The sequence below is a fragment of the Equus przewalskii genome, chromosome 9, assembly GCF_037783145.1.
Source record: "Equus przewalskii isolate Varuska chromosome 9, EquPr2, whole genome shotgun sequence".
NCBI lineage: Eukaryota > Metazoa > Chordata > Mammalia > Perissodactyla > Equidae > Equus > Equus przewalskii.
In genome coordinates, this window is record NC_091839.1 from 14,083,563 (window position 1) to 14,097,044 (window position 13,482).

General features: G+C 52.9%; 1 protein-coding gene across 1 annotated transcript; it reads right to left on the minus strand.

The window, feature by feature from the left end:
- Positions 1–6,613: 6,613 nt before the first annotated feature.
- Positions 6,614–12,530, minus strand: ZNF428 (zinc finger protein 428). Its single transcript, XM_070632817.1, has 2 exons — positions 12,396–12,530; positions 6,614–7,291 (listed from the first exon to the last, which is right to left on the minus strand). The coding sequence occupies exons 1-2, from the start codon at positions 12,469–12,471 to the stop codon at positions 6,786–6,788; spliced, it is 582 nt and encodes a 193-aa protein (XP_070488918.1). The 5' UTR covers positions 12,472–12,530; the 3' UTR covers positions 6,614–6,785.
- Between the last annotated feature and the right edge of the window lie 952 nt (positions 12,531–13,482).

Genomic DNA, 13,482 nt, shown 5'->3' on the forward strand with positions numbered 1-13,482 from the left:
TTATTTCTTCCCAGATGGATGCCATGGGCTATAGGAGCAAATTGCCCTGGATTGGTGCCTGAATGGGGACAGGGAAGGTGAGGTGTTGCTGGCCTGTAATGCCCGCAGATGGGTTCCAGATGTGGAGCAACTTGGGCCTTTGGGGATGGGGCTGCAAAGTTGGGAGCTGTCCTCTGAGTCATGTGGGGGTTGCAATTCCAGTTCTTGTCCCCCCGCCCCCACCCGCCAGCCTTTCCCACTCAAGGAGGGGCCGTGGCAGTGGATGGGTTTGCCGCCACTGCTCCCCGCCCCAGATAATTTATTGCCCATTTAGATAAGTTTATGTACCGTTCTGGCCATGGGATATTTTTTATATGCGTAGGAAAGATGGCATGAATAAACTAACAGAAATAGTATCTGAAAACAGAACAGGTCTATATTAAAATGTCTAAACAAGGAACTCTGGCTTTTGAGCAGGACTTCCCAGAGAACATAAGAAGGGCACGGGGAGGGGGAGCTCAGGGCAGAGCTGGCCTGGCCCTGTGGGGAAACTGGTTTGGAATCAAACAGAGATACCTTCTGTTTCCTGTTGTATGTGGCCAACACTGGAAGATTTCCCATTCAGATCCTATTTTCAGCTCTTGAAAGGCCCAGGTGGGCCAGTTTTACTCCCTTGCATTACCTGCCCTAAGCCTAGAGACAGTGGTTGATGCCCTGCATACAGTAACCATAGACTCTATTTGAACTGAGGGATTTTTTAAAATTTATTTTTATTAAAAAAAATTTTTTTTAGGGGCCGGCCTGGTGGCGCAGTGGTTAAGTTTGCACGTTCTGCTTTGGAGGCCCGGGATTCGCTGGTTCAGATCCCAGGTGTGGACATGGCACCACTTGTGAAGCCATGCTGTGGCAGCCATCCCACATATAAAGTAGAGGAAGATGGGCACGGATGTTAGCTCAGGGTCAGGCTTCCTCAGCAAAAAGAGGAGGATTGGTGGCAGATGTTAGCTCAGGGCTAATCTTCCTCAAAAAAAAAAAAAATTTTTTTTAAAAGATTGGCACCTGAGCTAACATCTGTTGCCAATCTTCTTTATTTCTTCTTCTCCCCAAAGACCCCCACTACATAGTTGTATATTCTAGTTGTAGGTCCTTCTGGTTGTGCTATGTGGGATGCCACCTCAGCATGGCTTGATGAGCAGTGCCACATCCACACCCAGAATCTGAACCGGTGAAACCCTGGGCCGCGGAAGCAGAGCACGCGAACTTAACCACTCAGCCACGGGGCTGGCCCCTGAGGGGTGTTTTTAAAGCCCACAGGTGAGATGGATGTGGCAGAGACTGATAGCTGTTTCCCTTTTTTTAGCTAGGCACATGGTGGCTACAACGACTACATTTCCCAGAGCCCCTTGCAGCTAGATGTGGCCATGAGACTGAGTTCCGGCCAAATTCCTGGGTAGAGTCCTCAAGCTTCAGAAAGGGACATGCCTTTCCTCCACCTTCCTGCCTGGAATGTGGACACGGTATCTAGCCATTTGGACCATGACAGCAACACGTGTGATGGCAGAGCAATAAGAGCAGGAGCCTGGGTCCCTGGTGGACATGATGGAGCAAAGCCATCAATCATATCAGCCCCAGAACATCCACTTCCACACTGTCTTGTAAGAGAGAAATAAACCTCTGTCTCATTTAAGCCACCATAGTTTTGGGTCTCCGTCACATGCAGCGGAACTTACAGCCTAAGGCAAAGGTCAGCACACTAGGGCCGTATCCAGCCTGTCTCCTGGTTTTGCAAATAGTTTTACTGCAACACAGTCACGCTTGTTCATTTATGTATTGTCTGTGGCTGCGCACAGAACAGCAGACTTGAGTAGTTCCAACAGAGACCGTATGGCCCACAAAGCCTAAAATAGTTCCCATCTGGCCCTTTACGGTAAAAGTTTGCCGACCCCTCGTCTAACTTTAGACATACAACCTACTCTCAGCCTGGAAGCAGGGATTCCCGCCTGGAAATACCACCTCTAGCAGGAGTCTAGCAGGAGTAGTGTGTGTGTGGGAGGGGGGTGGGCGGGGTGTAGGATTTGGGGCAGGGATCTAACCTGGATCTCTTTGCTGGGGTGATTTATGGGGAAACTGGTTTGGAAGAGGTTGGCCAACAAGTTTTTCCAAGATACCAGCTTCACCAAAGCCACATATTTCCTCTGGCACCTGGTGAAAGCCCAGAAGTTTCTGAGCCAGATGTTTCACACCACTCCCGCAGGGGCCCCATCAAACCCAAACCTAAGGATCTAATCCCACATCCTCCCCCAAGGTACACAGCAGCCCGCCCGAGTACAGCTGTGGCTTCCTGTTCTCTCTGCACTCTCCAGATTTCACAGATTCCCAAGACTTTAAATAGCATCACTGGTGACTTCCAAATCTTTATCTTCAGCCCAAACCCCAGACCTCCCCACGAGACACAGCCACTTGGATGATGAATGGGAATCTCAAACTTAAAATGGGTCACCGTGACTCCTGCAGCCCCCTACCCCACCACAACCACCATTGCCTTGGTAAACTGTGCAGTCTACTTCTAAATTCCTGAGCAGACTACTTCTCACCCCAGCCCTCCTGTCCTAACTGTTCCCCCTGCTACCACCACTGCCCCTCTCCAGTCTCTACTACAGACCACCCCCTGTGTGGATGTAAATCAGCTTACATCCCTCCTCCTTTAACACCCTCCACTGGCATCCCATAAATAAGGTCCAAAGACCTTATCCAGGCCCGCAAGACTCCACAGTGACTGGGTCCCAGCCCACTAAGAACCTCAACTCCCTCCCTGCTCTGTCTTCTTCACAACACTCCCGCCACACAGGCCAGGCTGGCTTCTGCCTCAGGGCCTTTGTACTCACTGTTCCCTCTGCCTGGAGTACTCTTACCCAGAACTTTGCAAGGCTGTCTCAACACGTGCCACCTCCTCCGAGAGGCCTTCCTCGACCTGCTTGGCGAACGTAGCACCTCCAACCTTTACCCTGACTGAATTTCTTCCTAGCACTCTTCAACACGTGGAATTACCCAACTTTTGTTTATATCATTATCCGTGTCCTTACGCTGGAATGCAAGCTCCCGAGGGCGTGTCCCGTCTCCCTCACTGCTTCATCCCCAGCACCTGGGACAGCGCTTACCATGAGGCTCAAAAAATACCCTTAGTGTCTGTCAGCCTCCAGCCCTTCCACACTGCTCTGTGACGCTGGCCTTTCCACATTATGCTTCCCCGACCCCCTTGAGAGCTGGCTTCCTTAAGTTCTGCCCATGAGAGGTGTGGGCAGAGGGCAGGCAGGAAGACTCACCTTGCTTTGGGCTCCGGCTAGCAGCCCTCCAGCAGCAGCTCGGGCTCTAGTACTGCTCTGTTCTCCCAGCAGAAGGCACCAGGTCCCTCTTGAGGTCTGGGCACCAGCTGTGTGGCACCCTGTCACTGGTCCCTGCTCCAGCCGCGTGCAGCCTGCCCTCCGAGCTCCTACGGGTTCTGGTAATCTTTTTGTATCCCAGTCCTGGAGGTGGGAGCTTCTTGTACACACTGATTTCTCGGTTACCTCTCTTCCACCTTTGAGCTTTCAGCCTTCTAACAGCGGTGTGACCAATTCCCTGTACAAAATCCTCTCTGTGGGATTCCCAGCTTGGCTTCCACATCCTGATGGGGCCCTAAGGAACCGAATGGGCCCACTGGGAGCAGAGCAGGTCTCCTGGTTCCCGGTCGCTCGTGATCCTTGGGAGTTTTTGCTGATGAAAGGCTAATTCTCTCCATCTGTGCTGAGAAAGCCCTGTCTTAGGGCAGAAGGGGGCTCAGGCATGCTGCCCCAGGAAATCAAATCCATCCATGTTGTCTCAATGACCTTCTGCTTTGACAATTCTGAGATTCAGTGAGGGTAAGCTAGAGTGGTTTTGAAAGTCTCAGTTCAAGGTGGGGGATAAATGGCAGGTTCTGAGATTCTGAGCTTCTAGGATGAAAAGTGTGGGTTTTCAAAGATGCTCTGGTCTAAGATACTGTAACAGGTATCAAAATGCAAATACTCTTTGGGGCCACGTAGGTACCATAAATCAGTGAAGCAAGCAGGGTGTGTGGGGTCCAGATCCAAGACGGTGGGGACTGGGCACGTGGGACAGAATGGCCCATTAACAGGATGGCCCTGCACAGCAAACTACCGCCCCATGGGATTGTGGGTTCAGCAATCGAGATCTCACAATTTTTTAAGAGAAGCCAGAAATCTCCATTTTTATGTGAAATCTGTCCATTTTTAAAGGCTGGTAACCAACATGGTTAAAACACCTCAGTAACACTGTGGAGACCAAATACACTCCTCCAAGTCAGATGGTGGCTGTGGACCACAGACTCCTATTTCTGGTGGGTGGCTCAGTGGCTAAGAATGTGCACCCTGCATCCACTTGTCTGGAATCAAACCTGGGCTCTGCTTCTGTGTGACCTCTAGTGGATAATTCAACCTCTCTGTGCCCCAGTGGTAGCAGTTCTAAAGTGGCCATGATAATAGCTCCTGTGCCTCTAAGGATTATGATGAGGACAACTCAGAGGAAAAGCCAAAGCCAGTATAATGGCCTATGTGACCTGGCCCTCCCACCTGTCTTCCCCTTGCCTTCCTCAGCAACAGCCTTGTGGCCCCGTGTGCTCTTTCACAAACATCCTAAGCAGACTCCCGCCTCAGGGCCTTTGCACTTGCTGTTCCCACAGACAGCCACATGGCTCACTCCTTTCCCTGCTCTAGATCTCGGCTCTGATGTCACCTTCTCAGTGAAGCCTTCCTGACCACCCTATTTGTAACTGCTTCACACATACACACACACAAGCTTCCCCACCCACCTTCCGTCTTCCTCCCCAGCACTTATTACCTCCTAACATTCTACACATTTGACGTAAATATCTAATTACGGATCTGTCTGTCTCCCCATTACAATGTGACCTCCACAAAGGCAGGGAGTCTTGTTCACTGTGTTTACTGCTCTATTCCCAGCTCCCAGAACAGGGCCTTCCTCTCGAAGGTGCTCAGTAAATCGTTGTTGAATGAATGAGTAAATAAATAACAGTCCCTACCTCATAAGGATCCGATGCGACTGTCCATATAAAGTGCTTGGCCCAGGGCCTGGTCCACTGCGAGCGCTGACTTAATGATGCCATTACGGTAACTCGGGTTCTATTCTCGAAGATTCTTAGTTGCCAAGCTTCTATGAGTTAACACACGTAAAGCGCCTTAGAACAGGGCTTGGCACACGGTAAATACCCAATAAATGGTAACTAGCATTATAATTAGGCTTCTATTTTCAAAGGAGCTTCAGTGCCAAACTTCTGTGAGTTAGTATTTCCCATGTCAGAATGAGAGCCAAAGTTTCGGCAAGGCTGTAACGAGCTAGCCCTCTGCTCCCCTCTGACCTCATCCCTCCAGCCCTGCCCTCCCTCCCTCTCTCTGCTCCAGCCACTCTGGCCTTCCTGACAGGCAGGCAGGCTCCTGCCTCCTCCCACCTAGAACGTTCTTCCCACCGATGTGCATGGCTCCCTCCCTCCCTCCTTCAGGTCTTGGCTTAGTGCTGTCACCTCCTCAGGGAGGAGCACACTATGTAAAACTGCAAACCCCATTCCAGAACTGTTCACAGCCTTTACCCCATGCAGCATCTGCTACACGTTACTGGTTTACTGTCCGTCCCCACCAGTGGCCCCTTCCCACCCCCATGGAAGCTCCCTGAGGACAAGGATTTTATTTTATCCACTGGTGTCTTTGCAACGCTTAGCACCCAGCAGGTCCTCAAAAGCTATCTGTTAACTGAATTAATGGATCCCAGTCCCTACCTCACAGTTATTCTGAGGACCTGATGATCTCATGCAAATAAAATGCAGCACGCTGTAAGTACTGGGAAGATGGCAGCTGTAATTATAATTAAGATTCTATTTTTGTAAGTTCCTAGATGCACAGCTTCTATGAGTCAATATATAAAGCTCTTGGACTGGCACTTGGCACCCAGGAGGTGGCCCAGGAAGCATAGCTGTGACTATAATTAAAGTCCTCTTTGTGAAGGTTCTTGGATGACGAGGGAGAGGCAGAGAGCACTAGCTGTCCTCCACAAACTCTTTTCTGCTTTCTGGGCACTTGGCTGACCACCTTTCCCAGACTCCCTTGCAGGGAGCCGTGGCCGTGTGACTAAACTCTCGTTAAGGAAGGTAAATGGAAGCAGTTCCGTGCCACCTCTGATCAGGGCTGGTGAGGGAACATGTGTACCTCTCCAGGCTCCCTTTCCTCTTCCGTCAGCAGGACCCAGGCCAAGGCCACTGAGCCACGACCACGTGGATGACCACAGGCTTAAGGGATGGCCTGCGCCCCAGATCACCATATGAGAGGGGCTACCCGCCAAGCTGAGACACCCACCCTGGACTATTACGTGAGTGAGAAACGAAACTCTGTCATCTTTGAGCCCGTGCATGATGGGGTCTATGAGCAAATACGTGGAAACCACGCTGAACTCAAGCACTTAATGCTAATTATCTCAGCAACAGCCATCCTAAGGCTCCCCCAAGGAGCCCAGGTGGATGGTGGGATAAACGCCCAGGCGCATGCCTCACCCGCTCCAGTGTACACACATACGGACACCAAACACACACTGGACCGACACACACAGAATTCGGCTTTTATTCTGGCCTCCACACAGCTACTGCTAAGACGACACAGATCGGCGGTACCCCTTCCCCCCCCCCCCCGGAACGCCGACCACCCCGATTTCCTCAGCCCCCTCCTCCCTCCGCCCCCCACCAAGCTGCCTGCGTGGGGCTCTGCCTACACCTCCCCCCGGGCATGCAGCATGAAGTGCCCATGCAGCTCCCCGAGGCTGGCGAAGGAATCCTCGCACTCCGTGCAGTGGTAGGTGCCCTCCTCCTCCTCCTCTTCCTCCTCCTCCTCCTCCCTCCCGGCTGGTCGGCCCTCCCCAGCCCGAGGCGGCTCCTCCTCTTCCTCCCCGAGGGCCCTGCCTTCAGGGGCTGGCGCTTCCTGGGGGGCTGTAGCGGGGCAGCAGAGGCGGCAAGGTGGGGCGCCTGGCGGGGCCTCCCCAAGGGGCGAGCGGCCACAGAGCTGGCAGGGCTGGGCTGGGGGGCCCGGGGGCTGGGCTGCACGGGGGGCCCGGCGGGACGGACCGCCCCGGCCCCCGCCCAGGCGCTGCTTCACCTTGTAGCCAGGATCATATTCAGGGTCATCAGTGGTCTCCTCTTCCTCCTCCTCCTCATCTTCTTCCTCTTCGGAGTCCGGCTCTGAGAGAGTGTATTCTGAGTCAGAGGAATGCTCGGGGCCTGGAGCCGGGGAGGGAAAGAGAGTGACATCAGAGGACAGAGGGCGGTGCCCTCCCAGTATGGAGGCCACACTATGGAGAGGGTCGCCTGGGCACGCCCTGCCCTTCCCCACAGACGCATCCCCGTCGCATGGAATAGGTGCCTGGCACACAGTAGGTGCCCAGAATCCAGGTGTCAAGGAAACAAATGTCTTGCAAGACCTGCCTCTTAGGGGTTTAATGAGGACCAAGTAGGAGCAGGAATAATAAAAACAACAGAAGCATCACTGCTGTTCTTATATATTAACTCACCTAATCCTTACAACAACACTTTGAGGGAGGTACTATTATGCCTAAGTGACAAATGGGGAAACTGAGGCATAGAGAGATTAGGCAGCTCAATCGTTTCCAGTTACACGGCTCTAACAGGGAAAGCTCAAAGTGGGTGATGGCCTATGCTAGATCACTGTGGGGAGATGGACAAACATTTCAACATGTGAACAGGTATGTCAGCAAATTAAAACACATACATATATATGCACTTTGACAGATGTGGGTTTTTTTTTTTTGGAGGAAGATTAGCCCTGAGCTAACATCCGCTGCCAATCCTCTTTTTTTTTTTTTTTTTTTGCCTAGGAAGAGTGGCCCTGAGCTAACATCCACACCCACCTTCCTCTACTTTATATGTGGGACGCTTGCCACAGCATGGCCTGCTAAGTGGTGCTCAGGTTCACGCCCAGGATCCGAACTGGCGAACCCCAGCCCCTGAATGGAGCGTGCAAACTTAACCACTACACCACCAGCCGGCCCCATTACATGTGGTTTTATATATACATGTAAATATCTAGTTAAGTGAGTTAAAATACTTATTTATAAATATAAATATATTACTGTGATTTCATGGGTATGAACAACATGCCTAGGAGAATTTTGGGTTACAAAAAGGAAAAAAAATTGAAGTTGATGTACAGGAAAAGAGTGACAGCAGCAGTGGGTATGGGGTGCGTACAGGGGCACTGGTTGGCGATGGGGGAGTCTCCATGACAGTGGCAGAGTGGGAAACACCAGCTTCTTCAGGCAAGGTGGCAGAAGCCTGCCAAAGCACCTCCTAGGACCGTGACGGCCTTGTCCTGCGTCCATCCTGCCCCCGTCCTCAGTTTCCCTGGGCAGCCCAGAGGGATCCCGTTAAAACTGGGCCAGCCACGCCAGGCTCCTCACTGCCCCTCAACACCCCAGCCACGCACCCACCTCAGGGCCTTCGCCACCCTTTCTGCAGGCAGGAGGGCTCGCTCCCTGCCCTCTGCCACGTCTCTGCTCAAGTGTCACCTTCTCAGTGACACCCTAGGCACCCCATCTCACGAGCAGTCCCTCCCTAGCACTCCGTATGCCCCTAACTGCTTCAGTTTCCCTTCAATTTATCATATACAACATCTCCTTGTGTGTTTCCTGCCCGTCCCTGAAAGCAGGGACTCTGGCTCATGGCTGCGTCCCTAGCATCTAGAACAATTTCTGAGTCTGGTGTTCAATCTGACTAACCTCTTCTAAGGCTTTCGGCCATGCTGTTCCCTCTGCTGAGACCCTTTCGCCCTCGATTTTCCCATCATCCTTGAGGACCCAACAGGAGGCCTCCCTCCGGGGTGAGGCCATCCCAGATCTCCTCAGCCCAGGGAGCCAGTCACTTCCTTTTGCCCTCCGCCTGTCGCAGCCTGAAGCCGTCAGGGCTGTGCCCGTCCATAGTCTTTTCCCACCAGACCAGGGGCAGGCCTGGTGTGACTCATTGCTGGGTCCCCGGCATCACCCAGCCCAGAAGAAGAGACTAGAAATGTTTGCTGAATGTCTCTTACTTGTTCCTGTCTCTGTCTTGCTTTCTCTCTGCCATTTAATAAATGTTTCCTGAGGCCTTGGCGTGGGCTGGTCCCTCTGCCAGAAACACTGTTCCCCACTCTTTCCACCTAATGACCTCCTACTCATCCTTCAGGACCCAGCACAGGCTCTTTCCTCTATGAAGTCACCCCTGGTCCCCCTGGCCCGGCACCTCCCCTTGTGGCAGTCCTAGAGGCTGTAGCCATCTGTGCCCCAGTATGTCTCTCCCATCAGACTGGGACCCCCTCAAGGACTGGTCTGACTCATCTTGGGGTCCCCAACACTACCCAGCACAGGACATATGGGTCGAATGAACAAGGGTGGCCCCAAGGCCCTCATCTCCCTCCTCCAGGCCCTTGCCTCTGCTCTTCTCCCACCTGGGGCACCTTTTCCTTCTCTACTAGCAAACTCCTGCTCCCCTTTAAGGCCCACGTCACCACCTCTGTGAGGTCCTCCCTGACTCCCCAGGTGGTTGGTATCTCTCTCCTCTGGGCTTCCCCTGCCCCTGCCCCCTACACATCCTGACCAGCTGGGCAGTCACTGTCAGGGTCTGGAGACTCCTGGAAGGCAGGCCCTAAGTCTGACCCATCTCTGTGTTCCCAGAGACGCTGAGTATGAGTCAGCCTCAGGAAACCTTTGCTGAATGGCTGCAAAACACAGAGGAAATATCTCTGGCCGTGGGCTGGAGCCCCATCCCTCTTTATCCTCCAACCTTTGACTTCACGCACCCACCCTCCAGGGTCTTCAATGCCCACTATGACTTCACGCAGTTGGCCTGTGAAAGGCAGTAAGGTCGTTGTCCACAGCGACCAGGTCTTTCATGCACACCATGACTTCTAGGAGCACAAGCCCTCTTGTGCCCACCATGCCTTCTCCACCTACAAGATCCTCCAAGCCCAGCATGTCTCCGGAGTCCACTGGACCCTCCATGCCCACAGCGTCTCCCAAGCCTCCCGCCTCCTTGAAGACCACCAAATCAGCAGTGCCCCACAGCTCCTCAGTGCCCACCAAGCCACTGACAGCCCCCAACTTGCTCATGAGCCCGAGCAGTTCCAAGTCTACCAAAGGGACAGGTACAAAGCCAACCCCTTCTAACCAGCCCAGCAGCAGGTCCCAAGCCCGCAGCAGAGCAAGAACATCCAGCAAGGCCAGCACCGACACCAGGGCCAGCACCGACACCAGAGCCAGCACCGACACCAGGGCCAGCACCGACACCAGGGCCAGCACCGACACCAGAGCTAGCACTGACACCAGGGCCAGCACCGACACCAGAGCCAGCAAATCTAGCAAGGCCAATAGGGTAAGACACCACCAGCGGAGGGGAACACACAGCCGTGGCAGAACTCCTGGCAGAAGGGGAAGCCGTGGCTCCAAGAGGTCACCCAGCAGGGCCAGCACTCCCAGGAGGATGAGAACTCATGGTGCCAGACCAGGTATGCCCAGCGGGATGAGAACTCCTACTTCCCAGCAAAAACAGAGTCGGGGGAAGAGTAACAGCCAGTCTAGAAGCAACAACCAGGAAAGGAGTGAGAGCCAGCCTAGAAATATGAGCAGAGAGAGGAATCACAGCCCACCAGGAGCCTCAGGTATGGAGAAGAGTTCCAGGCTGGCTGTAGCCACCAGTAGAACAAAGAGTTACAGCTCCACTAGAACTCCCTTCAAGGAGAAACGCTCCAGCCAGTCTCCATCCTCATCGAGGAGAGTGAAGAGTTACAGTCAGATGATCACCCCTAGCAGGGAACGGAGTTCCAGCCCACCTGAAGTGTCTAGCAGAGTCAAGAGTGACAACCAGAGTAGTGCCCCCTGCAAGACCCGAAGTCACAGTCAGTCCAGCATCCCCAGCAGGACCCGAAATCACAGCCGGTCTAGTGCCCCCACCAGGACCCGAAGTCACAGCCGGTCTAGCGCCCCCACCAGGACCCGAAGTCACAGCCGGTCTAGCGCCCCCACCAGGACCCGAAGTCACAGCCGGTCTAGCGCCCCCACCAGGACCCGAAGTCACAGCCGGTCTAGCGCCTCCACCAGGACCCGAAGTCACAGCCGGTCTAGCGCCCCCACCAGGACCCGAAGTCACAGCCGGTCTAGTGCCCCCACCAGGACCCGAAGTCACAGCTGGTCTAGTACCTCCAGCAGGACCCACAGTCACAGCTGGTCTAGCACCCCTACCAGGACCCGAAGTCACAGCCGGTCTAGAACGCCCAGCAGGACCCGAAGTCACAGCCGGTCTAGAACACCTCAAAGGGCAAGAAGTTGCAGTCAGAAGAGGGCTCATAGCAGGATGAGAAGTCACAGTTGGAAGAGAAATCATAGTAGGGCAAGAAGTCTTACCCGGAAGGGAAGTCCTAGCCAGATGAGAAAACATAGCCAGTCTAGAAACTGCAGCAAAGGGAAAAATTATAACCAATCTAGAACCCCCAGAAGAGACCAAGGTCACAGCCAGTCAAGGGGCCCCAGCAAGGAGAGAGATCAGAGCCCATCTAGAACTCCCAGCAGGGAGAAAGACTGTAGTCAATCTGGAACCTCCAGCAAGGAAAGAGATCACAGCCGATCTAGAACTCCCAGAAAAGAGAGAGATCACAGCCGATCTAGAACCTCCAGCAAGGAAAGAGATCATAGCCAATCTAGAACTCCCAGAAGAGAGCACTATCACAACCAATCTAGAACCTCCAGCAAGGAAAGAGATCACAACCGATATAGAACTCCCAGAAAAGAGAGAGATCACAACCGATCTAGAACCTCCAGCAAGGAAAGAGATCACAGCCAATCTAGAACTCCCAGAAAAGAGAGAGATCACAGCAGATCTACAACCTCCAGCAAGGAAAGAGATCATAGCCAATCTAGAACTCCCAGAAGAGAGCGCTATCACATCGAATCTAGAATCTCCAGCAAGGAAAGAGATCACAACCGATCTAGAAACTCCAGCAAGGAAAGCAAGAACAGCCAACCTACAACTCCCAGAAAAGAGGGGTCCCACAGCCAATCTAGAATCTCCAGAAAAGAGAGGCATCACAGACAACCTAGAATCTCTAGCAAGAGAGACCACAGCCGATCTAGAACTCCCAGCAAGGAGAGCAATCCCAGCCAATCTACAACCCCCAGAAGTTTCAACCGGAAGGGATCCCCTAGCAGGGCAGAGAGTCCCGATCAGAATAAAATACCCAGCGAGACAAGAAGCCACTCCCCATCAAGATTTCTTAGTGGAGCCCCAATCCCAGGCCAGGATGATATTCAAGCCAACACCACCACCTCTAAGGCTGCCTCACCTGGAGAGAGGTCCTCATCATCTTCTTCCAAGCTGGCGTAGCCCCCAGTCTCAGCTGGCTCACGGGTCTCTGTCATGGCCAGGGGAGGGGACAGGAGACAGGAGCAGAGCAGCAGCTGGGCAGCGTCCCTCCCTGGCCAGCTCTCCACAGCCACAAGTTCTCTAATGCAGGATGTTGGCAGGTAGAGAGGGATGCTGCAAAGGGGAATGAAAGGCCTGTGGTGACTCAATAAATTTCTACATAGCATCTGCCTCCCCAGGCCCAGCTGTGTGCTCAGTATTGGAGACAAGGCAAAGAAGGCCCCAGCTCTGTCCCTGACTGCCTACAGGGCCTTGGCTGCAGGCCCCGCCCCTCTGTAGGCCTTAATTTCCCCATCTGGGCAACAAAGCTGTCTGTGGTTCTTATTCACTGGAGTGAAGAAGGGTAACATTCCAAACATTTAACAGCGGGTCCTAGCATGGGTTCAGTCAGAACCAGAGCGGAACATGGTCCTAGGCCAGACATTAACCCTTCACTTGCTGGACTGTAGGAAAGTCTGGGGCTGGGGGTAGGGATTACCTTGTGTACCAGTTATATACCAATCAATCTAGAAGAATTTCAATATTTAAATGACTGGTAATGCCTGCACTAGTTTGTGAATGTCAGCCCTAGTTCTGTATCAATTTATACCTTGGCAAGATGCTGTCTAGGTTTCAATCCTAAATTGAGCCTGTCTCCTTCTCAGTTACAAGGAGAGCTTCCAGGGCTTAACTCATGTACTCCTCATAACCATGCTGAGACAGATTCTTATCTCCTTAGTACAGATGAGGAAACTGAGGCACAAAGACGATTAACAAGTAGCCCAAGTTCACACCAACTGGTAGCTAGGTAGGTGAACTGGGATTTGAAGCCGTGTCATAAGAAAGCTACTTTTCTTAAAAAGATCCCTTGGCTGAAAAGATTTTTTTTTAAAGATTGGCCCTGAGCTAACAACTGTTGCCAGTCTTCTTTTTTTTTCCTTCCTCTCAAAGCCCCCCAGTACATAGTTGTATATTCTAGTTGTGAGTGCCTCTGGTTGTGCTCTGTGGGACACTGCCTCAGCATGGCC

What these genes read in the sequence shown, in the direction of transcription:
- ZNF428 (XM_070632817.1), bottom strand. Translation starts at nt 12,471, where the DNA reads ATGACAGAGACCCGTGAGCCAGCTGAGACTGGGGGCTACGCCAGCTTG. An exon ending in TGATGAGGACCTCTCTCCAG is followed by an intron (nt 7,292 to 12,395) that starts GTGAGGCAGCCT and finishes CCCCGGCTCCAG; the next exon opens with GCCCCGAGCATTCCTCTGAC.